This window comes from Pipistrellus hanaki (genome assembly GCF_964339955.1).
Source record: "Pipistrellus hanaki genome assembly, chromosome: 6".
Lineage (NCBI taxonomy): Eukaryota > Metazoa > Chordata > Mammalia > Chiroptera > Vespertilionidae > Pipistrellus > Pipistrellus hanaki.
The window spans coordinates 45,285,444-45,310,432 of record NC_140508.1 but is presented as its reverse complement, the minus strand read 5'-3'; the positions used below and the strand labels follow the sequence as shown (position 1 = coordinate 45,310,432).

The following is a 24,989-nucleotide window of genomic DNA, read 5'->3' as shown; positions in this document are numbered from 1 at the left end:
AGTGGCTTTTTTAAAGGCCCTATTCAGGTCTTCCAGTTCCTCTGAAAAGCGACAATGGGTTGTGACCATTTTCTAGGAACGCCCAGAACCTGTGAAATGGAGGCTGGGGGTTCAGGGCCTGATCCCGGGCTTCCAGGTGCCCGCGGGTCGGGCTCCACAGCGCGGGCCCGGGTGGCGCGGGCCGGGCGGGCGGCGGGCTGGGCGACACCCGGCGACGTGGCGGAACCCGCGGCCCGAGCGGCCCCGGGAGGCGGGACACCAGCTCTCCGCGGCCCGAACCAGCGCGGCCACCGGCTCAGGGGGCGCCGGGGGACCCGGGCCGGGGCCCGGGATCGGGGATCGGGAACCGGGCCGAGGCCGGGGGACCGGGGCCGGGGCCGGGGATCGGGGACCGGGCCGGAGCCGGGGCCGGGGCCGGGGGAGGCTGCGGGCCGGCCTAGCCGCGGGCACAGCACCCCGGCTCCCGCGCCTCCGCCGGTGGCGCCGCCCCGCCGCGGTCGCGCCCTCGCCGGCTCCGCCTCTTCCCCTCGCCGCCGCCGCCGCCGCCTCCCCGGACCCGGACACCGGCGCCCGCAGCGGCCGCGCGTGATCCCCGCGCCGCCGCCCGGACCCCGGCCGCGCGATGCTGCTGCTGGTCGCGGGCACCTGCCTGGTGGCGTTCGTGCTGCTGCTCTACATGCTGTCGCCGCTCATCAGCCCCAAGCCGCTCGCCCTGCCCGGCGCGCATGTGGTGGTGAGTGGCCTCCCCCCGGGCCGCGTCGCCGCCCCCGGCCCCATCGGCCGCCCCGGCTCCCGCCCAGGGGCCCCGGCCGCCGGGCACCTGCGCCGCCGCGCCGAGGCCCTCGGGGACCGGCCTCGCTGCTGCTCGCTCCTCCCGGAGCCCCTGGGGCCGGAGCCGCTGGGTGACCCCGGCGCATCCCTGGGAGGGGGCTGTTTTTGTCCTCAGTTTCCCGACGAGTCAGTCCACGGAGAGGCTGAGAAACTTTGTCCAGGGCTCCGTGATCGGGGGGCAGGGGGAGGTGGGGAAGGGGGTCCCTGCCGCCTGGAGGGGCCGGGGCGCTGGGAGCCGGGAGCCGGGAGCCGGCCTGTGCCAGGGGCGGACCCAGCACTTGCCCTTGGCATCAAGGGGGGGGGACTCACTCGGGGAAATGGGCCGAGCCCAGGGGGCCAGCAGCCCTGGCCGGAGGGAGGGAGATGCGGGGACGCTTCGGCCCGGTCTGCACAGCTGGTTTCTCTGGGAGCTCAGCCTGGGATCTGCGGATGGCGGTTCCAGGCGACCCTGTGCCAGCCTCGGGATCCGATCCACCCGGCGGTGTTTTCGGAGTGAAAGGGCCGGGGATGGGTTTGGCTTGTTTCTTACCGGAAGCTCGTGTCTTCGAAGATTCCCCTTTCTGCAGGTGTGGCACTTGTTTTAAACCGAGGATGCCACCTGCCCTGCGCCCAGCACCGCGCTGTTTGCAGGGGGCATTGCATTTCCCCACCCCGGGGGCCACCCGGAGGCGGGAGGTTGAGGGTAAGGACTAAGCTGGTGGCAGGAGTCCTCCTGGTGCCCGAGGTGACATGCTGGAGTCTCCCCTGTGTGTGCGGTGGGACAGGATGGTCATTTCTTTTAGTGTCATTTTTTCTAAATCCGGGCCAGCTTCGTGAACGAGGAAAGGCGTTTTCTTGAATTTCTCTTTTGTAAAAACAATTCGTGAATCTCCAACTCCTGCTCTTCCCTAGGTGGAAGATAGATGAGGAGGTGAGTGTAAATTCTTTGAGAGAGAGCAAGAAAGAGAGAGAGGAGCAAAACTTTGCAGACATGCCAAATCCTGAAAGTGTCACATCCATCGCATGATAATTTCCGCCACGATCTCAGGGCTTTAAAGGTTGGATTCTTTCAGAACTTAGGTTTGCAGAGCATAACTTGGAAAAAGCCAGATGCACTGATGAAAAATTTGAGTCAGTGTCTTTGAGAGTTTCCCTTAGCCTTGACTCTGCTCCTTCCAGCCCATGACACGGCAGGCCGCTGGTAGGTAAGGAGACAGACAAGTCTGGGAGAGACCAAGAGGAGTTTCCTATTTTCACTGACTAGTTTTAAAACGCCCTTACAAGTGATGTGAGGGTGACATGAATAATTCACATCTGTCACCATCTGTCCTCTTTTTTAATGTTAGAAGGAGAGCGAAAACGTAATTACTTTTCTTGAGATTTGTTAGGACTAGACCAGGGGGTGTTAGGAGAGAGAGCTGGCATTCGGCATGCTTGTTTATGTGGGAGCATGAACAGACGAGGCCATAATTATTTATTGTTTCGTTTTTTTAGAACAATTATTCCATACTAGTGTTATCTCCCTAATTACAGAAGTCTTATAGGGTATGCACGTGTGTGCATCAGCTGGTTTTTAAAAAGCTGTTTGACTTGTGTGCTGGAAAGTCAAGTTTTCCTTTCTTGGAGATGGCTGGGAGCAACTTTCCTTGTAACACCCTCCCCTCTCTTGCCTTCAATAAGAGGGGCGGGGTGTGACTAAAGTTAGTAACATTTAAGTAGAATTTCCAATGAATAGTAGGAGGGAATGATAAAGGAAGGAAATTATACTTATCTTTAGTGTCCCACGTCTTTGGCTCAGTTTACCAATTGTCAGGCAACTCAGGACAGTTACCATTTTTCTCAGCCATCTTGAAGATCTCTTATATTTGCTTATAACGTTCAGAATAACATAGCCTAGAAATGGCTTATTCTTAGGTACCGTTTAAGAATTAGCTGGCTTGCTTGGGGGTTTAGTTTCCCATGAAGCATAGCCCAAAAGTTGAAGTCTTACTCTTGTTCTTATGGAAAAATCTGAGAAGTGGACAGGTCGAACAGGTCTGTGCTGTTCAGTAATTTCACACAGCTAGCTTACTTATTCAGTCCATCTGGGCAAAGACAGCAGTAATAACAGCAGCTAATATCAACATGGCTCTTTACACCACGTACATTTTCTTCATAACTTCCATTCATTCACTGAATAACAAATAGGAAATTTCACTTACAAGTGTTCTTGTCATTGTGTCTTTCATGGAAATGGCACAAGACACCATTCTGCAAATGAATGTAGGCAAGTGTTTATTTTGAAAAAAAAAATATATATTTTATTGATTTTGTACAGAGAGGAAGGGAGAGAGATAGAGAGTTAGAAACATCGATGAGAGAGAATCATCGATCAGCTGCCTCTTGCACACCCCCTACTGGAGATATGCCCGCAACCAAGGTATTGATACATGCCCTTGACCGGAATCGAACCCGGGACCCTTCAGTCCCCAAATCGACGCTCCATTGAGCCAAACCAGTCTCGGCAACAAGTGTTTATTTTGAAACTGCTTATGCTTTGCACTGTGCTAGGAATAAGGGCGGTAAATTGGAGTGGGTACTCATCCTCAAGGGACTTACAGTCTGGCAGGGGGACTGAGACGTGGACGAAAGTAACTGTGCCCAAGATAGAAGTGACAGGTAAAGGATGGGACTGAGTGACAGGAAGAGCTGGTTGGAGGAAGTGAAATTGGAGCTGGCCCCTGCAGGGTTGGCAGGATTTGGAAATGTAGGTGTGTGTTGGGATATTGGATGGAGGGACATTTAGGCAGCAGGAGCATCATAAAACAGCCGGGATGTTTTTTAGGAGTATGCTAATTGCTATGGAATTGGAATGTTTGGTGCAAATTAATAAACAGAAACCATCTGTGAAATAGCTCCATAGTAGACACCTCCTCAGAGGCGACCGCTCACCTAGGCAACAGGTATGTTTTTACAGTAACCTGTAGGTAATTGGTTAATGATCTGCCAAAGAAATCCCATGAGTGGTGGAAAGATGAAGCTAAAGAGAAGTAGGAGGTGCCTGGGAGTTGCATGGAGATGAATACATTGTCTAGGAGGGGCCTCATGAGGATTTAAAATCATGGGATGGGGTCAAAGATGTTCATTACAGCAGGACTAACAGCAAAATATTCTAAATAATCCAATTGTCTGACTATAGGGAAATGGTCAACTAATGGTTTTGATAGAGCTGTGAATGCAATATTGTGAAGCCTTTTAGTTTTAAATAGGATACAATATCCTCTTAGGTCAGATGCATTCCAACACTTCCAATCTCTTTCACCTGACAGCCTGAGGCTCATCACCCCTTTCTATATTCCTCGCCCCCCCCCCCCCCCCCCCCCCCGTGTTGTAGAATCTACATAGGGAAAATGACTAGAAAGAAAATATTGCATTTGTCTTACTAAGTTAAATATACATCGAGTACTTCTTATATGCCAGGCACTGTGCTAAGTGCTAGGAATATGGATGGTAGGGAGCAAAAATAGAGTTGGTATTTTTAATGGAATTTATGGGGTGGTGATAGGAGAGATGGTTGTGAATTAAATAATCATCACATGGCTATTTGATCTGTGAGTGCCATGAACTAAAGGGAAAAAAGGATGCAGTGCTGAAAAGTGGGTGGAGGAGATGCCGGGCAGTTAGGGAAGGCTTTCCTGAGGAAGCATGTTTGAGCTGAGATGGGTGAGCAGGTGCCAGCCGGATGAACAGAGCTCTCCCCACAGGAGTGCCTCCCTGTGGGGACATGGGCTGTGCAGAGTCCTGTTGTGGGGTCAGCAAGAGCATCGACATGAAAGACTGCCAGGGTGACTGAGCTGTAGATGGTGAGGGAAGAAGAGTGAGGAAGAGAAGCTGTACTTTTCAGGATTTCCATGAGATCATACATTACTTTATAATAAGCAGTCACTGAAAATATCACAGAACATATGCAGGTGGCCATTCTTTTCATGTCTTGTAGAACTGGTCATGCACAGGAGGTATGCAGTGAGGAAATAGGATTCACTTGGAATTGGACTCAAAGGCAGACTAGTATTTATTATTAGTAGTAGTATTTTTATTATTTTATACTAGTGGACCTGTGCATGAATTTGTGCACATTGAAAGGAAATTAATTAGAAGAAATAACAACATATAATAATAACAAAGACATAATTTAAAAACCACAAAAACATGGTATAAAAACAACAAAAACATTGATAAAAACAATGACCGATAAATTGATTAAACTCATTCTATATGCCACATTAAGAGTAAAAACACTTTCAGAGTGCTTGACTAATTTCCCTTGTGATTAAATATTTACAACTTTAACTTCACACACTCTTTGAACTTGAGAGAAAGCAATATATAACTGACCATGTCTGAAAACTGGTTCAGGTAGAAATATTCCTACTTTGTCTAGATTGGTATCAGCAAGAGCTTTATATGTATCACACATTCATGAGTCAACATTTATTTTTAAATTGTCAGTGTGTGTCATATGTACCAGCTGGTCGGTCAGACATACAGTCAGAGGGTTGTACGGTCAGAGAGACATAACAATGGTCACTTAGCCTTTTATATATAAAGATTAGTTTCAGCTATGAGCATAGTTAGATATTTATATAATTTACCAAGTGATGCCTCAATAATTCTAGTACCTACTAGCACCATACACAGTTATTACAATATATTTTCAATATTCCTTATTCTGTAGTTTACATTCCTGTGACTATGTTGTAACTGCCAATCTGTACTTCTCAATTCCTAAACTTTTTTCACCCAGTCTCCCAACCCTCCTCCCAGCTGACAACCATGAGTTTATTCTCTATATCATTTATATTATTTTATTTTTCTATAATGCTCTTTCATATAGTATTTGTCTTTCTCTAACTTATTTCACTTAGCATAATACCCCTACATCTATCCATGCTGTCACAAATGGGAAGATGTCATTCTTTTTTATGGCTGAGTAATATTCCATTATATGCATGTACCACATCTTTATCCACTCATCTATTGATGGACACTTAGGTCTAATTATTATTTATTAGCTAGATTTATAGGACACTTTCCCTCCAGTGAACTCAGGAAAATGAATAGGTGTGCAGTGGATATATATAGTTCAGGGATGGGGACAATGACAGCAGGCTCTTCTAATGGTACAATCTTCCATGTTTGCACTCATGAAGTCTGGGATGAAGAAGCAAGAGTAGCTAAAAATTTAGTTTTTCTATTGGATTTTAAAGCCCATCATAATTATTTTATAAGTACTGCGCGCTAACCGATTGCGCCACTGGAGCCCCTCATCATAATTATTTTAGATGAACTTTCAATAGAATGGAAATGCCAAGTGCTAAGGAGACTTTTTCTTTCTTTTTTTTTTTTTTTACTTTTAGGTCACAGGAGGCTCCAGTGGCATTGGAAAGTGTATTGCTATTGAGTGCTACAAACAAGGCGCATTCATAACTCTGGTTGCACGAAATGAGGTAAGTCTTCTAGGCATGTTATTAGTAACTCATTCAACTTTAAATTAATCAAAGAGGCTGTACCAACGTCCTGGTGTTGACACCTGCACTGGAAATCTCCAGTTTGAGGTACGCTTCCTGAACCACCGTTATTTCTCATATCCAGGGCAGTTTCTTGGTCAAAATCAGACCAGCTCCACAAATATGTATTTAGTGCCATCAACGATTAGGCAAAACCATACACACTGCTGATTTTGGCATGGGAGATGCCAAGAGGAAGTTAGGCAGCACACCTGGCCACAGGGAGCCTGGAGGGCCCTGTGCCCACTGGCGGTGCTGGCAGAAGCGTTGGTGGTACTGATAGCATAGGTAGATGTTTCTGATTTGTTTATGACATGATACACATCTCTAGGGAAACCCAGACCCCCTGAAGAGTCTCACTCCTCCCCAGCAATTGAGCAAAACACCTGTTTTTTCTGTGTTTAGTTGATACAAGGTCTGTTCTTGCCAAAGTTGCTTCTGTGCCCTGTGAAGCAGTGCCACTCTATTCACACAAACAGTAGGAGTCCCCTTGTTCCATGGGGTGGGGGAAGTGAGCAGGGCTGTATTGCCACTGCTATTGTTCTGTGCCCGGCATAGTGGTGCTCGTTGTTGAGTGAAGACCGGAAGGGAGAGCAGGAGTGCTTGACTGCTCAGGCAGGGGGTGCACAGGTGAGCAGGCCTCAGTGGGAGTGACCAGCCACAGGAGCCCCTGGGGGAAACGTTCACACAGTGACAATAGAATTAGGCCTGGGCATCCATTGTTTTCTTTTTAAAATCAAGAAAGGCAGGATTGGCTCTACCTTTTACTTAAGGAACACTGAATTTGCTTTGGCATTGATGCACCTTAAAGGAATGGAAACATGACTTTAATAGAAAGGCATTTTGTGAGGTTTAAACATTGCCCGTATTTGACTCCAGGCAGATGGAAAGGGGGGCAAGGGAGACCCGCATTTTGGGTGCTCAGAAGCTCATTGTGTGATCCTTGTGTGGCTGGAGGTGAGCGAGCAGACGGGCCTGCTGCCCTCCAGAAGTCCTTTATTTTCTGATGTAATAGTTTATTCTGATTTTTGCAAAGTTGAGTTGTGCGTATATCTATTCACAGAACAATATTATTTTATTATAGACATATTTATTTATAGAAAATAGGTTTGTCTTTCCAAAGGATTGCCTTCCTTTTGTGCTTTACTGCTGTTACGACGTATTTAAATTACATCTTTTAAAGCAAAGTAAGGCACTATAGACCAGTATTTGTCTTCTTGAAAATGAGTGAAACAAGCAAAATGAGCTATTGGAAAAATTATTGTTCCATGGACAGCTTTGCTGGTCTAAAGAGTAATTGTGAGAGTAGCCAGGCATGGATGTACCTGGTCCATCCGGAAAGTGATTTTTCTCTATTTGCTTTTATAGCAGAGGATGGAAATGCTGGGTGATCTCTCGACATGGAATAATTGCATATCCACATGGTTGTTCTTGTTTATATCAACTGTCAGATCAAAACATTGATTAGAACTGATAGGGTACCCATCAACAAATAATACAATTGAGAGTTTTGAAATTCATTTATTTTTCTATTATCTTTCTATACCATGAATTTAACAACTTGCTATTACTTAGCGTATGCTACATCTTCTTTTTTCGTTGATGGTGGCCCATCGCTGCGTAACATAGGTGCTGTCTTTTGTGTTTTCTAGAACTTAATGAGTACTTACACAAATAATTACGTTTCCTCTCCTTTAAAACAAACAAGCAGACGAATAGACAACCGCCAGAACTAATAATTCTTTCTTGCTTTCAGGAGAGGCTGCTGCAGGCAAAGAAAGAAATTGAAAAGCACTCTATTAATGACAAACAGGTAAAATCACTGTCTGTGTGATGCCTTTCCTATATGAATCAGCACAAGTGCATAAAGGGAAAAAGGACCCTTCAACTCTGAATAGTTTCCTGGAAGATGTGAGAGTTTTCTAATTAAAATACATACTAGACTGTTGTGAAAAAGGTGAAACGGCTTGAATTGTTGGGAATTCCAGATTGTGACAAAACATATGGACTCTAACACATATACACACACAGACAAACCATCAAAATAACAAAATGTTTTTCTGGAAAATGCTTTTCTTTCAATTATTTATTTAAATCAACTTGATATCAACACTTAAGTGGGAGGAGGCATTTAAAAATATTTTTGGGTTATGGAATTGTTTGATAGATAAAATGGAGACTATATACACTGAGTGATCAGATTATTATGATCTCTGAATGCATAATAATCTGGCCACTCAGTATATATATATTAGAGGCCCAGTGCATGAATTTGTGCATGGGTGGGTTCCAGCCAGCTTGGCCAGGGGGAGGGGACATGGGTGGTTGACTGGCCTGCCTGCTGGTCTAACTCCTGGTCGAAGGGACAATTTGCATATTAGCCTTTTAGAATACATGATATACACTGAGTGGCCATATTATTATGAGTTCAGAGATCATAATAATCTGTATTATGTATATATATGTATATATACATATATACATATATATATATGTATATATATACACACTCAATGTATATATATGTATAATTTTTATTAACATTTAAAAAATTTCACTTGTCTGTGTATAGGTTTTATTTATAGTAAGTGATCCAATACTGCATAAAAAGGCACGTTTAAAAATTAATCCCATGATTCCTACTCCCTGTTTAAACAATTGTTTTCTGTGTGATGATACAGGGATAAAGTCCAGGGTGATCCCTTGAGTCTGGAATATGCTAGGGCACATTTTCGCAGGGAGTGTTCCCTTTCCTTAGGAATTTGTATCATTTGAATGGGGTTCCTTACATTAAGTAAAACTTTGTGCCTGAAAACCCTACAGCCATTGGTCTCTTTTTATTCATCTCTTTGACCTCCCATATCACAGCTTCATTTCTCACATGTGGTTTCTTAGAGCTGGGAGGGATCTTGGTCATCGCATGTCTGACACCCTTATTGCACAGGTGAGGTCACTGCAGCCTTCCCAGGAAGCTCGGAAGTTGATGATGGGACAGGATTGGAACTCAGGCTTCCCCAGTGCATGCACGTTCTTTCTACCGCCTCGCACCCACAACTACACGTGGGTGCATATCACTGATGTACTTATGTGCCCACCCACACACATACTCTGTACCTTAGCATGACGGCCAATGTCAACACGGGAGAATTCATGGAAAGATTGAGCAACCAAAGACACCTTCCTACTTGTCTCTGCTACCACCCTGGGAACATAGAAATTCCTGTGTCAGTGACCTAAGCTCTGCTTTGGAAGCATTACCCAAAAAGGAAAATGAAACAAAAGCTCATTGTTTGTTCCTATTAGTATTCTTCATTTCTCTCTCATAAATTTCTATCAAAGTAAGCACAGAATATATGCTTTCTCCCCCTTTTCTCCTTCACTCTGTTCCCTTTCAAAGACTAAATGGGCTTGTTTTCCGAAGTAAAGCACAGGCTGAGCTCTTCCCGCCATCCCTCTGGGCTGCACACCCGCAGGCATGGCTGGTTTATACCCGGTGGGCTCGGGCTGGGCTCAGTGGCCCCCTGGCCTAGAGAATCAGTTGAGTGCCAGTCATTCCAGAGGCGGGGATCTCAAGCAAATTTCAGAAGGAACCAGGTGTGACTTGGCTCCCTGCTCAGCTCCTGCAGGCCCAGATTGACCCTTGATCTCCTACATAATGTCCTATGGCTCAGCCTCCGAGCAGGAGCCCAGGCTTAGGTGGCTTCTGCTAGTAGATATTGTTTGCTTATCTCCTTATTCCACCAGCTAGTATTCAGATGCAACAGGGCAGTCACAGCTCTGATATTGCTCCAAGGAAAGTCATTCTTTAAACCTATTTGTTAGATTTATCGTTATTCTTTTTAGCAACTTAAGATATTAACAACCTGAGATGTGATTTATGTATTCTTTAATGTATGTAGTCTTTTTAATAACAACTTGAGGTACAATTTATGTGCAATAAACCACACCCATTTAAAGGTGTACACACCTGTGATGCAGAGACAGAACATTTCCATCACCCCCTAGAGGTGGCCCTCGCCTCTTGCAGGCCATTGCTGCCTCCCCTCCTGGCTGCAAGTGTCTGACCTGTTTCTGTCATTGTAGATGAGTGGCATTTCAAGGGGAGCATTTTTTTTTTTTATTTCCACCCGCATTGAGGTATAATTGACAAATAAAAATTGTATATACTTAAGGTGTACAACGTGTGATGATTTAATATATGTTTACATTGTGAAATGATTACCACGATCAATTAACACATCCACGATTTTATTATACATAGGTATTTTGTGTGTATGGTGAGAACACTCAAAGCTCTATTCTCTTAGCAAACGTCAAGTATACAGTAGGTCAGTATTAATAATGACAGCCTTCATGCTCTACATTAGATCCACAGAATGTATTCATTTAAAAATTTTATAAAATGTATTTTATTGATTTGTTTACAGAGAGGAAGGGAGAGAGATAGAGAGTTAGAAACATTGGTGAGAGAAACATCAGCTGCCTCCTGCACACCCCTACTGGGGATGTACCTGTAACCAAGGTATATGCCCTTGACCGGAATCGAACTTGGGACCCTTGAGTTGCAGGCTGACACTATCCACTGAGCTAAACTGGTTTCGGCAGAATTTATTCATTTTATACCTGAAAGTTTGTACCCTTTGACCAGCCTTTGCATTTGTTCAAAACAGGTGTCTACAAAAACTGCTAAGAAAATTAGACTCTGCTAATTGCATTGTCAGCAGATTTTGAGTTTGCTCGAAACAACTTTCTATAAAAACTGCCAAGAAAATTAGACTCTGCTAATTGCATTGCCAACAGATTTCAAACAGTGCAATTGGTACATCCAAAATTGGACTCCTTACCTGGTGGAAAGAACTGCCTTTAATTTAAACAAACAAACAAACAAACAAATAAGTAAATAAAACTAGAAAACAAACAAACAAAAAACACCAAAACCTTAAAAAATAGTTTCAGATACCTGCATAGCTTTAAGCATTACTTTCTCTTTCTAACAGGTGGTGCTTTGTATATCCGTTGATGTATCCCAAGACTATAGCCAAGTGGAGAATGTCATAAAACAAGTAAGAGGCTGGGCCAATTGGAATTATTTCATATGCTTTTTGTTTGGTTCTTACCATTTTGCTGTGTGGTTTGAAATTGGTAAACCCTCCTAAGAGGTCCAATAGTTTTATAGATTTTATTTATTGGCATTGATTTGCTCCTGAGTGACTCTTCTTTCATCTTCCTTAATGTCTGCTTTGCTGCATTTTTCCAGGCACAGGAGAAACTGGGCCCAGTGGACATGCTTATAAACTGTGCAGGAATGGCAGTTTCAGGAAAATTTGAAGATGTTGAAGTTAGTACTTTTGAAGTAAGTAAAAATTTGTTTTTTGATCATGGAGATAGCCCATACACGAAAAGCAGAGCAAGGCTTTACCAATGAAATAGATGAAGTGTGTTCCGATTTCCTGGAAGCCTTGGGAGACTAGAGGAAGGCGACACAAGCTTCTGGTCCCAGTGCCATGACTGTCTAGCCTTAAGGATTCAGACAAGTCTCTCAACCTCGGTTTCCCCAGTTGGAAAATGGGAATAGACCTTCGTTCTGACACAGATGACTGTGACGAATCCCTGAGGTAATAGAGAACTCTTTGTAAACCGAGAGATTCTATATTTTCATGTCAAGTGTCCATATTTTTAACATAGAAAAAACAAAGAGTTGAGCAGACTCTTTGTTTTCAAATCAGAATGAAGAGATAACATGTCACATTTATGATTGCATTTTTAAGACAGGTTTGACATGCAGCCTCTCCTTGTCCACTTCACCAGAGCCCCTCAGCCCTCATTTCTTTCCCCACAGCACATACCCCAGTCTGAAATCACACTGCTATCTGCTTGCTCCTGTGGGGTCTGTCCCACCTCACCAGGGCCCAGACTTTATTTTCTTGCTCAGCACGCATCCCCAGTACCCAGAACAATGCTGGACGCACGAGAGACTTTCTCTTGAGTATTTGTGAGTTGAATGAATACCAGGGAAAGGACATTAGTGTTTGTAAGTAGCTACCATGGGCCAAACGCCATGCACAGATTAGGTTACTTAGTCCTCACAACTCTGGGAGCTGACTATCCACTTCACGGAGATGGGGTCGGAGACCTGGAGAATGGGGACAAAGGGACCAGAGAAGAGCCAGTAGCTGCCAGGGCCCCAGGTGGGAGAGCTTGGCAAACCCAAGGATGGACTGGCAGGCCTGTGGCTGGAGCATCTCCAGAGATGGGCAGAGTGGGGCAGGGGCCAGGTCTGCTGGGGCCTTGAGGGTTTTAGTCTCAAATGTCTCAAGAGTTTTAAGTTAGGCTAAGCAGTGGTGGGATCTGCATTTTTAAAGGATCTCCCACTGTACAGGACAGCTTTTAGGAACTTTTGGGGTCACTAAGTGAAGAAATGGTGATGTTGGGAAGTGGATGGAGATAGAGTATTGGGCAACCATGGAATGTGGGCTAGCAGAAGGTGGCGATAATTCAGCAGCTGTTCGGGGATGTTGGGTGTGAGAACTGGCCTTCTAAAAAGGAAGGACTATCAACCCAAAACCTGGGGCCTCAATCCCAGTGATTGGGCCTCACACCAGGAATCCCTCTCTGTCCTTGGTCTCCCTACAAAAGTCCCTCCCCTGCCTGCCCCGAATGGAGGCAGCAGCGGACTGTCACCTTCCAAAGCTACTCTGCCCCTCCCACCTGGCGCTCAGTAACTTGCCTTGTTCTGATCAAAGTACGGGCTTATCATAAGTGAGCCTGGTTAGAACCACTTTTGGTGCATTTTCTGAAGCTAAGAGTTCATTTTTATTCAAAATAAATTCTCAGTTACTTCTTTTGTTTGGCTTCTTGTTTTTAGTTTTAATTTTACTTTTATTTATTTATTTATTTATTTTTTAAAATATATTTTTATTGATTTTTTACAGAGAGGAAGGGAGAGAGATAGAGAGCTAGAAATGTCAATGACACCGACCAGCTGCCTCTTGCACACCCCCTACCGGGGATGTGCCCGCAACCAATGTACATGCCCTTGACCGGAATCAAACCTGGGACCTTTCAGTCCGCAGACCGACGCTCTATCCACTGAGCCAAACCGGTTTTGGCTAGTTTTAATTTTACTGATGCTCACACACACATACAATGCCTGTGCACGCTACTGCATGTGTTGTCACAACTCATTGCCGAGGAGAGTGAGCAAGCACGCCCTTCGTGACTCCAGGCAGCGGACGCCTAGAGACCTGCACCTGGTGTTCTCTGAACTCTGCCCCGGGTCCCTTTTGCCCTTGCTGATTTTGCTCTGTGCCCGTCACTGTAATAAGTCATAGTTACAAGCTCAACTCTGTGCAGAGTCACGTGAGGTCTTCCTGTGAATCACAAAACTGGAGGTAGACTTGGGGACCTCCAGCATACTTGGGACTGAGAGGTCGGCTGTTCCCACCCGCTCACCAGCCCTGCCAGCTTGCCGGCCCCACCCCTGCCGTGGGTAGCCATCTGGTGATTGATCGGGGCCTGCAGACCAGGGGAAGGGACCAAAAGATGGTCAGTGCATCTCATAGTGACTGGTCCAGCGGTTGTTCTTGTCGTTCTGCCATTAGGGCCAATTTGCATATTACCCTTTTATTATATAGGATTTTATAGGATTTGAAATCTTTATAGTCAATGTAAATCCAGTCTGCCCTTGTCTTTTTCTGAACTTACAGCATAAATATTCTCCCTCCTAGTGTTTCTGGTCATTATTTCTAAAAGTTATCTAACATTCTATTGAGTTAACATCTCATGATTGACTCAAAGTTCCCCCAGTGAAGTGTTTGGTTTTATATGGTGATAGATTTAATATTTGTACAAGACTTTTAACATAAAAACATTTTAATGTAAGTAGTCTTAGATTTTCAAGTTAAAATGTAAGGTTTTTTAGAATTCCCAGGATGAGGGGAAATATACTGTTGATACTTATGTAAGATCTTACCCATCACAAATAAGAGCCAACATTTGAGTAGTTATTGTGGATCAGGGCCTGTGCTAGCACCCAACTTGTGTTTCCTCTTGTAATCCTTGCAAGGGCTATGAGATAATACCATTCTTAACTCAGCTTTCAGCTGCAGAAATAAGTAGAGTGTTTGACTTTCTTATCATCAAGTAGATAGTAAATGGAAGAACTCAGTCTTCAAACCATAATCTATGCTGCTAACCACTGTCCTAAGTTCTTTGTGGTCTTTTTTTTTTTATCTTGAAACTAATGAGTTAGACATATTTAGAAGCTTACTCCTAAAACTATTTTTCAAAAAATATTACCTGCAAGAAGAAAACTAGTTTTAACCCGTTTTTAGCAAAGGCGTAACTGTGGTCATGGTGAGAATGCTGGACCAGATTGAAACAAACTTCAAATAGTAGGTCCTGAGCATCATGGCTCATTGACAGGGTCATTTAACCATTCGTTCATTCATCAAATCCACTGAGTTCCAGTCAGTTGGGCTCCACTGAAGAAGTGCAACCTGGAGAGCAGACTGAATTGGGGGGAGTGCAGCCTTGTGTCTTCAACCTTTCTCATTCCTCATGGCCTCTTTGCTCCCTGCAGAAGCTGATGAGCATTAACTACCTGGGCAGCGTGTACCCCAGCCGAGCTGTAATCACCACCATGAAGGAGCGCCGGGTGGGCAGGATCGTCTTTTTGTCATCCCAGGCGGGACAAGTGGGACTGTTTGGTTACACTGCCTACTCTCCATCCAAGTTCGCCATCAAGGGTTTGGCTGAAGCTCTGCAGATGGAGGTAAATGCTGTATTTGGTTTTATATTTATTTCTCGAAGCTCAGCGAGTGCTCCTCTTTATTTTGTAGCTTCTTTACACATGTTGTTATATGGAATTATAGATTTGTAGATTTGATATTAGTGGAAGAGAATTGGCTCAATGCCTGAATTTTACTATTAAAAAGTTAACATTTCCATTGCATAAAATGATTATAGTTGGGACGAGAAAAATGGTCGTGAGGTTTTTGTTTGCTTAATTTAATACACAAAGTACTCCTAATGTCTTCATTGTATTATTGTTCTAATACTGTATGAGTATGAGTAACAGGGTTAGAGATATTTTATTCTCTAGAGATGTTTCTGTGACAAAAAGATCTGTTCTTTGTAACTGGATAATAAAATAAGCATGTATTTGAGGGGAGAGCTGAAGCTAGCCAGCTCTCAGCTTTTAGATAAATTATTTAACGTGGTCTGAGTTTACTTATCTACAAAATGAGAAGGTTGGACTAAAAAAAAAAATCACTTGGGTCTCCTAATACTTATATTTTAATTTCTTAAAGAACTGTTGATCAAAGTGATTGCTTTTCGTTTTCACAGTTAATGGCACTGTGGAAGAAGGTGAGTCTAGGGTTAGTATCAGAGTAAGTGCTTATCATTGAGTGACAGCCTCACACCTCAGCCATGTGAAGTAGACTTCTGCATTCCTGTCACCTGGGAATGCTTAGAAACTCACACACATGTCTATCTAAGTCACATACTGAAAAAGACAAGGTAAAATTTCATATTGCCATATATGCAGAAACATAACACATCATAATGTTAAAACCCAGAAAAGAATCCATTGTGGCTAACCCTCTCCTAGTAACAGTGTGATTTGAGAATCCCATTTAATGACTTAGATCAGGGGAAGGAAAGTTTTTTGTTTTTTTTTAATTTTATTTTTATTTATTTTTTCATTTTTTAAATTAAGGTATTATATGTGTACATATCTTACCATTGCCCCGCCCCACTCCCATATATGCCCTCACCCCCCATAGTTTTGCATCCATTGATTATGCTTATAGGGGAAGGAAAGTTTTTTCGTAATTGGCCATTTCGTAATTTTAGCCTTCGAGAATTAGGTGGTATCTGTCATAACTAACTACTCAAGACTCCTTTGATAGCAGGAAAGCAGCCATGTGCAAATGCATAAATGAATGTTTTTGCTGTGTTCCAATAAAACTTTATTTATAAAAATAGGTAAAGGGCCAGACTTGGTCATCAGACCAAGCTTGCTGATCCCCGATTTAGAAAATTCCTTCAAGAGCCCTCAATAGCATGTGACAGAGAGCCACACTGCCTAGATATTGAATGAGCATTGTGGTAGGTGAGTTGTCTGGTCAGTGACACTTAGAGACCCATAGACTGTGTTGTTCTCCTCTCAAAGGAACCAGCCCCAAATTTTATCAACTTGCTTAATACTTGAGTAAGAGTATTCTTGAGTAAGAGTATTAAGCAAGTTGCCCTAGATGGTTTGGCTCAGTGGATAGAGTTCTGGCCCACGGACTGAAGGGTCAAAGGTTTTATTCCAGTCAAGGGTGTGTACTTTTATTGCAGGCCTGGTTCCCAGTTAGTTGGGGCACATGCCAGAGGCAGCCAATCAATGTGTCACTCTCACATTGATGTTTCTGTCTCTCTCTCCCTCCCTTCCATTCTCGCTGAAAAATCAATGGAAAAAAAATATCCTTGGGTGGGGACTAATAATAACAAAAAAAGAATAGGTCATTATAATATGATTAACCAAGAAGACATATATGACTGAAATCGCAAACAAGAATACTGACATTTCTTTTGCAATTTTTATTTTGAAAGGTTCCTTTGTGAATGACTATTTTACTTTTATGACAGTTTTGTGAAATATGTGAGGCAGATAATGTTACATATAGATCAGAAATCTGAGTTTCAAGAAGTTCATGAAGTTGCTCAAAGCCAGGTGTGACTTTGTACCGAAATAGTAACAAAGACCATGCTTCGGGCTCCACCTTTGCCTCTGTCCAGCAGTGGAAGATGCGTCTATGATTCAGATCAGAAGTGGCCTGATTCATCTAGCTGTTGTTCTGGACAGAGGGATATTTTGGAAATGATGTGCTCAGGGCTTTTTATCCCTACATGGTGTCTTGTGGAGCCACCTCAAGATTGACTAATTTAGGGCAAAGTGTATAATGTGGGCGACCTGGTTTCACTTCCAATAGAACAGAGATGGTCATAAAGAAGAGGGCAAAGTCAGTAGCAGGTGCAGAGTCCCTGCAGCCTCTTTGTGACCAGAGTGATTCACATTCTGCAAGTAGCTGGCCTCCTCCTGCCAATCGGCTGGACTTCTGTCCGTATTTGGACTCCATTAAAAATGTCCTCCTGTAAACAGAATCTAAAATGAAGTAAACCTGTATCATGAAGAATAGGTTTTGGGGGAAATAAGTTCAATAATCCAAATCTAGAAGTTTATTCATAGAACATACCTCAAAACAAGTATTTCCCTGCAAACTTCCGGTGTTGTGTTTTTAAAACCTGGAAAATTGAATCTATGTGGCCAAGGTGGCGGTGTTTTCTATGAATGAAACAGCCCTTATAGAATTGCTTAAACGCTACGCTACATACTGTGTGTAATCCTTTTTAGCTTAACTCTTATGTCTTCCTGTCCACTCCACCAAAACTAAAGTTGAGCCTTAGAAATGTTTTATGTACAATGACTAATCTTTGAAAGCTTGCTTTGTTGCATTTATCTTAAAAAAAAAAAAAATCAGTCTCAGGTACAAATTCATCATTCAAAAATTTTTTATATTAATTTTTTGGGGAAGCAGAGACTAAATAAAAGAAAAGTAGGGGTTCTCCTTTTCATCACTTGTTCTGACCCTACTCAGTCCCTCTGACCCAACTCTTCCCACATTTTGAAACACTGTTTGAAAGATTGTTTTAATTATTTGGGAGCATAGCCATGACTTTGAGTGTGAGAAACACTGCTTTGAAATGCTGTCTTAATTGGCTTATGTGCCATCATCCTTATTGTTGGGGAGAAGGGCAGCCCAGAAGTGACCACATTTGAACCATAAGCATCAGCCTTTATAGCGACTAATGACCACATATTGGCTTTTACAAGTTTTTATTTTTTTTACTAAATTCATTGTGGTGACATTGGTTAATAAAATTATATAAGTTTCAAGAGTACATCATCTATATCATTGTGTGCTCACCACCCAAACTCAGCTCTTCTTCCATCACCATACATTTGACCCTTTTTTCCCTTTGCTAGAAGGGGAGCCCTTCTCTCTGGTAACCACCATCCTGTTGTCTGTGTTTGTGCATTTTGGTTTGCTTGTTTGTTTGTCTTTGTTGCTTTCAGCTTTATATCCCACATGTGTGTTCTCTGGTCTGTGCACAACGGGTAAGGCCACGGGAGAGTTTTTCAAAAGAAGTGGAAGTCTTAAAAACAAGTGGAAGAGAACTTGCTTGCTCAACAACCTCACCACCTGGCCCAAATCCAGAGCTACTTATGAGGTAGCGTGGCCTTGAAGATACATGCCCTGTCTGTGCCGAGTGAAAGAGCTCTAATGCCCGAGGTGCACCAGAGCCCAAAAAACAGAGATGTCACCTTTGCTATTGCTCTTCCCAGGCTGGCTGGCGAGGACCTTCTGTCTGCGGGTTTCTCTGGGCCCTTATAGCTTCTCCCACAGACTTCAGAACTGTGCTCCCGGCGGGATCTAGGGAGAAAAAGGGCTCAATGAACAGAAGGACCCTGGGGTGCTCCCGGAGTCTGTTGCATTAGGCAGACCTGTTGTGTTTATTCAGCATCCTTAAGACACAGTGGCCAACCTTACCACCAGCTGCCTGCCCACTTCCAACTCATGGGGACCAAACACTGAGCATGGCAGAGATTTTGATGGTATGAACCTTAGAGTCATTAAGAATTAGGGTGGAGCAGAGCTTTAGGAAGGGTGTATCCCACCTGACCAGCGGAAGAACTTTCTGGAATTGTTGGGGGAAGTTTAAGTGTGGAGGTATGGTGGTGAGGTCAACAAGCCTAAGAATGTTCTGCACCATTCCAGGAACAGGTGGAATTCCAGGTGGGGGAGGGAGCTATGAAGAGAAGCTGGAAGGGTTTCTAAGTGTAAATGAGGGATGAGGGTGTCCACAGGGAAGGTGCTTGGCTGGACTTGGGGAAGAAGGAAGATTCCTATTGGCCGGTTCTGTGAAGGAGGAAGTGACTCCTGAGCCCCTTCTAGGCAGGGCTGGCTGCACAGGGAGCCCTGAAGAAGCAAATTTCTAAGGTGCATGTAGTTCTAGATCTGCCTCTGGGTATTGCTAGAAGGACAGTGGAAGGGATCTGAATGACTTCAACATATTTGGTTGATGAAACGATTAAGAGTTTCAGAAGCAGCATGAAAGAAAACAGATTTGCATTCTGTTGGAGGATCTGACCTAGGTGTGCGGAGGGTGGGGAAACCAAGCGTTGCCTGATTGTCACTGACACCAGAGGGAGGGAAGAGATGAAGAAGGAGGTGAATGACCATACCTTGGGACCAACTGTGTTCCTAAACATTTCCTGACTCAGTGGGTAGTGGTTCTGCTCTTGCAGAACCGCCTGTTGGTCTGGGCCACCTTTGAGAAAATCAGGGCAGTATTCATTTTGTATGTCTGCCTGGCGCCCGATGCAAGCTGGCGAGGTGGACATGAAAGTGTGTCTTGCTTATCGAAGGTACAACGGTTGTTTCTGAAATGCAGGTGAAGCCATACAATGTCTATGTCACCGTCGCCTACCCCCCTGACACAGACACACCTGGGTTTGCAGAGGAAAACAAAACAAAGGTAAGCACGCTAGTCTTTAATGCTGGAAAGCTCTTTTCTGATTTTTTTTCTTTTCACACTTTAGCCTGCAGGCCATTTTTATCAGTCAGAAAATTGAGTTCCTTTCAATTTATGTGCTAGCTAGAGAGGCCTCTGAACTTTCTGGAACTTCCATTCCTAATCTTGGACAATGCAGCTATATTTTCAAAAGCCACCAGTTTTTCTAATAATCTTTGAAGCCTTATTGAGGTAATAAGGTATTTTCTGTATGAAGGAGAGGACAGCCTGTATTTTTAACTAATGAGATGATATTCTTTAAAAACCATATTCTCTACATTGAACTTAAAGACCTGGTTGCTGATCCATTGTGTCCCTGTGGAGGTCTAATGGGCATGTCAGACATAACATTTCCAAAACGGACCTTTTGATTCCCTCTCATTCCCCCTCATTATTTTCATTTCATTATCAGGCGCCCAACGCTCACCCGGCTGCTCAGGTGGAGATGAGAAGCCAGCTTGATTCTCCCTCTTGGTTCCACGGTCAGAACATATCCAGAATCTGACCTGATTTTTTTCTTTTTTAACTGCACATGTCACTACCATTCTAACAGTGGCAGCCACTGATATTTTTGCCTTCAAACTGTTCTTCATGAAGTCGCTAGTGACCTTTTTAAAGCTTAACTTGGGTCTTGTCACTTCCCTGCTTAAAATCTTCTTGTGCAAAAAACAAAAACACCACACACACACACACAAAAAAAAGACCCAACACCTCTTAGGTAACACAGCCCGATAGAATGTTCTAGAATGACATAAATGTTCTGCATTTCACTCTCTAATATGGTTAGTCACATTATGGCTCCCGAGCATCCAAATATGGCAAGTGGGATTGAAAGTTTGAACTTTTAGTTTTATTTAATTTTAGCTAATTCAAAGTTAACATTAAACATGGCATGTTGGTAGTGGCTGTGCACAGGAGAGTACGGCTCTGGTGGCTCCCACCATGCCTAGAACAAACTCCAAAGGCCTCGATGATAATAAAGGCCCGCAGTGTCTGGACCCCGCCATCTGGCGGCCACAGTATTTTCTCCTCTTAAGTTCAGTTCTGTGAGCTTGCCAGGCCTGTTGTCACCTCCGGGCTTCACTCTTGCTGTCCCACTGGATGTTTGAATGGCCAACTCCTTTATTCCTGCCCTTCTCTGTACAGAGGTCACTTCCCTGCCCTCTGCGTCTCTGCCAGCATCCTCTGGCTTTGTTATTCCTTCGTGGTGCTTGTCACCAGTGGGTTTTTACAGTGTATATAGGACTCTCAGTATATATAGGATCATACCCTGAGCTGAATCGATCTTTGGGTTTTGTACAAAGGAGTTTCCTCTGTGCCTTGGCACATAGTAGTCCCTGAGCAAATGAGTCAAGTGGAGAAGAAAGGAATCAATCAGAACTTATCGCCTTGAACCGGCCTGGCTTCTCTTCCCTTTTCTGTGAATGCTTACTGTGAACTCCAGGGCATAAAAATGGGCACTTATGCTCCATAGACCGTATACTAGCATTTGCTAAAAGGTGTTTATGATTTAGAAGCTTTTTTCATTTCTCTTTGGCTCTGCCTCTTTTAAAGTGACTATTTCAAAGAAGTAAATTTAAGCCAAATGTCTGTTTTAAAGTAAGCAGGGAGTCTGCTAAGCAGATTTGCAGCATTTGCTAAGCAGTCTCTTAGTGTGAAGCCAACGCTGACAGGTGATTTCCCTGTGAAGACTTTATTTTGATGTTACTAGTAAGTTAGGTTTTTGTTTTTTTTCCTCCACTAAAGTAAATGTTGGGCCAACTTCTTGGGGAAAATCAAATCCTGTGATGGTCTGTGAGCCCTTTAGAGGGCGCCATAGTGCTTTTAAATCTAATGTGTATCTAGCCACATGTGGTTTTCAGAGCCTGATGGTCTGGAAGAATGAATGAGAGTGATGACACCTTCAAAAGGGTTTTTTCTCTTAATTCGCTGCTGGCCTTTTATGAAGTGAGGTGCCTTTCTATTTTAAGAATATAATGAATATACACTGAGTGGCCAGATTATTATGATCTCTGGTTTTAATTTTAATTCTTTAAGCCTGCATGGTAAATAAAGTTCACAGTTTCATGCATTTTAAGGGTTCAGTTTTGAAACTTCTGAAATTCCCCTTCAAAGAATTTTTGAGTGTGTGTGTGCCACAAAGAAGACCCTCCCCCCCAAAAAAAAGGGAGGGGGAGGGGGACTCTATCCACAAAGAACTTAGGAAGTAAGTTGTAAATATAGAAGTAGCTATAATATATATTAAGGCAGATTTGTTTAAAGATGGGAAGAGAAATTTTTGCTACTTAAGGGTTCAGGAAAGACTTTTTGACCTTGGTGACAATTGAGCTGGACCTTTAACAAAAGGCAGAGATCTGGGGTTCTGAAGCACTCACCCAATAACGAGCACACAATATTTTATCTTCCAGTCTCCTCCTTGCCTCCTCTGCAGGTCCTTTGAGAAACAGAGGCAGTGTTGGACAGAGCTGCTGCTGTCTCTGCTAAGGACCTCAGCTCTGCCCAGGTGCCAGCCCTCCCCTGGCCTGGGAGGATAGAGATGCAGGTCATAAGAGCAAACTCACTCAGGGCGCCTAGTGTAGGCTCTGCACAAATACCATCCGTCAGCGGACTGGCCAGCAGCGAGGATTCAAGGAGGGGGTGTTTCTGGTCCGGCACCAGTGATTTGTTCTCATTTAAGCTTTGATGGAGCCGAGACCCCACACAAAGGCCTCCTTGTCTGGGTTCAGCTACTGGCTGAATTTTACACAATGACCAGGTAGACCAGATGGACCTAATTCTCAAAATAGGAATCTACTCAAAGGTAGAAAACTGGAATGATTTATAAACCAGGGGAGGGGGGCTGTGTAAGAAATGACTGATTTAAAAAAAAAAAAATTAATGGTATTGATGTGTCTATTTTCCCTCTTTAGCCTTTGGAAACCCGCCTTATTTCAGAGACCACGTCTATTTGCGCACCAGAGCAAGTGGCCAAACAGATTGTTAAAGATGCCATAGTAAGTTGTCCTGGTTTTCTTTATTAATAGCTTGTGTGCTTCTGAAAAGATATTTGTCCCACGGCCTATTTCAGAACATAAATTATTGTGTCTTTTGGGTCAGTCAGATTCATCACATCTAATATGGGACTCTGCTTTTCTTCCCTGAGACACGTTAGTGATTCCATGTTAATAAGTAGGCTTCTGGAAATGAATGACATATCTTAACCTAAGGACAGACTGACCAGGATGTGTGTCTAGGAATGCTGATTCTTTAACAAGAAAAGGAGGCTTTTCTGTGATGGGTCAACACGGCCCTTATACATCACATGGCATGCTGCCTTCTTTCTTCTTTTCCACAGGACTTTCAGTTCCAGATTATTTTAGGAATCTTATTGCCAGACTCTTTTTCTTTCACCTTCCTGCTTCCCAGAATTCTTTTCCCAAATGTTCACTAATAAGAAAGTGCAGCCAGCTCTTGGGTCATCCCCATTAACCTAGCGGATGTGCGTCTGGGCTACTGAGTTTTTTTGTAGTTAAGAAAAAAAAAAAGTATCTTCATTGCAAGCCCTCGAGTTTTGCCCACTACCAGACAGTCTAGTCTCTCCCCCAATGAGCCTGGAACTGGGGTTCAGTGCAGTTGGAAGTGGGGTTCAGTGCAGTCCGAAGCTTTTGTCTCCTTCCTGCTAGGGCAGTCCAGCAGTACAGTCAACAGTTTGTCCTCTGTGCGAACTGTCTTTCGCCGCTCCCCTGAGTTTCTGCCTTATAGCCCAGATTCCCTCCGAATGAGCTTGGGTTCCCAGCTTCAGAAACCACAGGCTGATTTGTAGGACAGCACATGTGCTGCAGGCTTTTGACACCGTTCCTGTGACCCCCCCCCCCATGGCCGAAAGACAGCCAATTATGAGGGATGTCTATAAACCTGAGACCCACACTGAATTTAGGAAATTTGGGGACCATTGGAATGAGATGTGTCAGGACGCCATGTCTGGGCCGACCTCAGCAGAATAAGGGAAATCTCAAACTCTATTAAAACACATGCAGACGTTGGGAGAACTTTGCCCTGCTGTGCTCAGAGGCACAGAAAGAGGATACTGCAGACTCTGTTTTTCCTGCTTATCTCAACTCAGAGCAAACACACTCCATGTTTTTAATGATCTTACTGATCTCAGACACTCTTTGTATCTTGGCAGGATTCATTTTGTCCGGCGGTGTTCAACCCTCTTCACCTCTTCACCACTTTACACTCTAACTGGTTGACAACTTCAGAGAACTTTGGTTTACATCAATTATATTTGGCATATTTGAAGTGGAAACTGTAATTTAAAAAATATTTATGTAGAAATTCATTTAAAATAACCAGTAATAAGCCTGTTACGTTTTAATATGACATCTTTACATCCATAATTATTTCTCAGAACAAACCTTTGGTGAGACGAGAGACTTTGATTTACCCCTCGGTAGTCTCTCGAATGTCTGTGCTCCTGGAGGACAGCTGGGTTCTCAGAGCTGCTCTGCATTCAGTCTGTTGTCATATGTAGTTTTGAATGAAGGATATAAAGAAAATCTGGCCTTACACTCATGTGTAGTTAGAAATGGAGGGGCATTTTGTAAGTTTTTCAGATCATGGCGGACATTCATTTTTAGTATTAAACCCAAACTGGATGAATAGTCATTTTTTTTTAAAGGTTAGTTGCAATGTGGAATCGGAAACTCAATTAATGAACTTTTTGTTCTCTGTTGCATTAAAGCCCATTGGTCTTTGCACTTTGAATGCTTTGTACGCATTCATGATTTGGGAATGTCATGCATTAGTCATTTGGAAAATATGGGTTCCCTGAGATATCCAAGAAATTACATCCATTAATGTCACTGTTGATCTTATATAGTGAAAGTTCACATACCAGGAAGTTGACAGTTTAATGGAAAGCTCAGATTTTAACATTGGCCACAAAAACTGTCCATATCATGAATTTTCCACCAAATATCTTTCAAAGACTGAGCTTGAATAACCACAGGTGGTCTGATAATGGTT

General features: G+C 43.6%; 1 protein-coding gene across 3 annotated transcripts in view; it reads left to right on the top strand.

The window, feature by feature from the left end:
- The first annotated feature begins 443 nt into the window (after positions 1 to 443).
- The window catches only part of KDSR (3-ketodihydrosphingosine reductase), a 30,899-nt gene continuing 6,353 nt past the window's right edge, over positions 444 to 24,989 (top strand). For 2 of the 3 annotated variants that reach the window (XM_084887296.1, XM_084887295.1), the window contains exons 1-8: positions 444 to 733; positions 6,207 to 6,296; positions 8,113 to 8,169; positions 11,354 to 11,419; positions 11,614 to 11,709; positions 14,938 to 15,129; positions 19,863 to 19,946; positions 22,892 to 22,975. In XM_084887296.1, coding sequence (XP_084743422.1) covers positions 623 to 733; positions 6,207 to 6,296; positions 8,113 to 8,169; positions 11,354 to 11,419; positions 11,614 to 11,709; positions 14,938 to 15,129; positions 19,863 to 19,946; positions 22,892 to 22,975 — 780 coding nt within the window. In that variant the 5' untranslated portion in view covers positions 444 to 622. The remainder of the gene's footprint in view (positions 734 to 6,206; positions 6,297 to 8,112; positions 8,170 to 11,353; positions 11,420 to 11,613; positions 11,710 to 14,937; positions 15,130 to 19,862; positions 19,947 to 22,891; positions 22,976 to 24,989) is intronic. The other variant, XM_084887294.1, reaches the window with a different exon arrangement.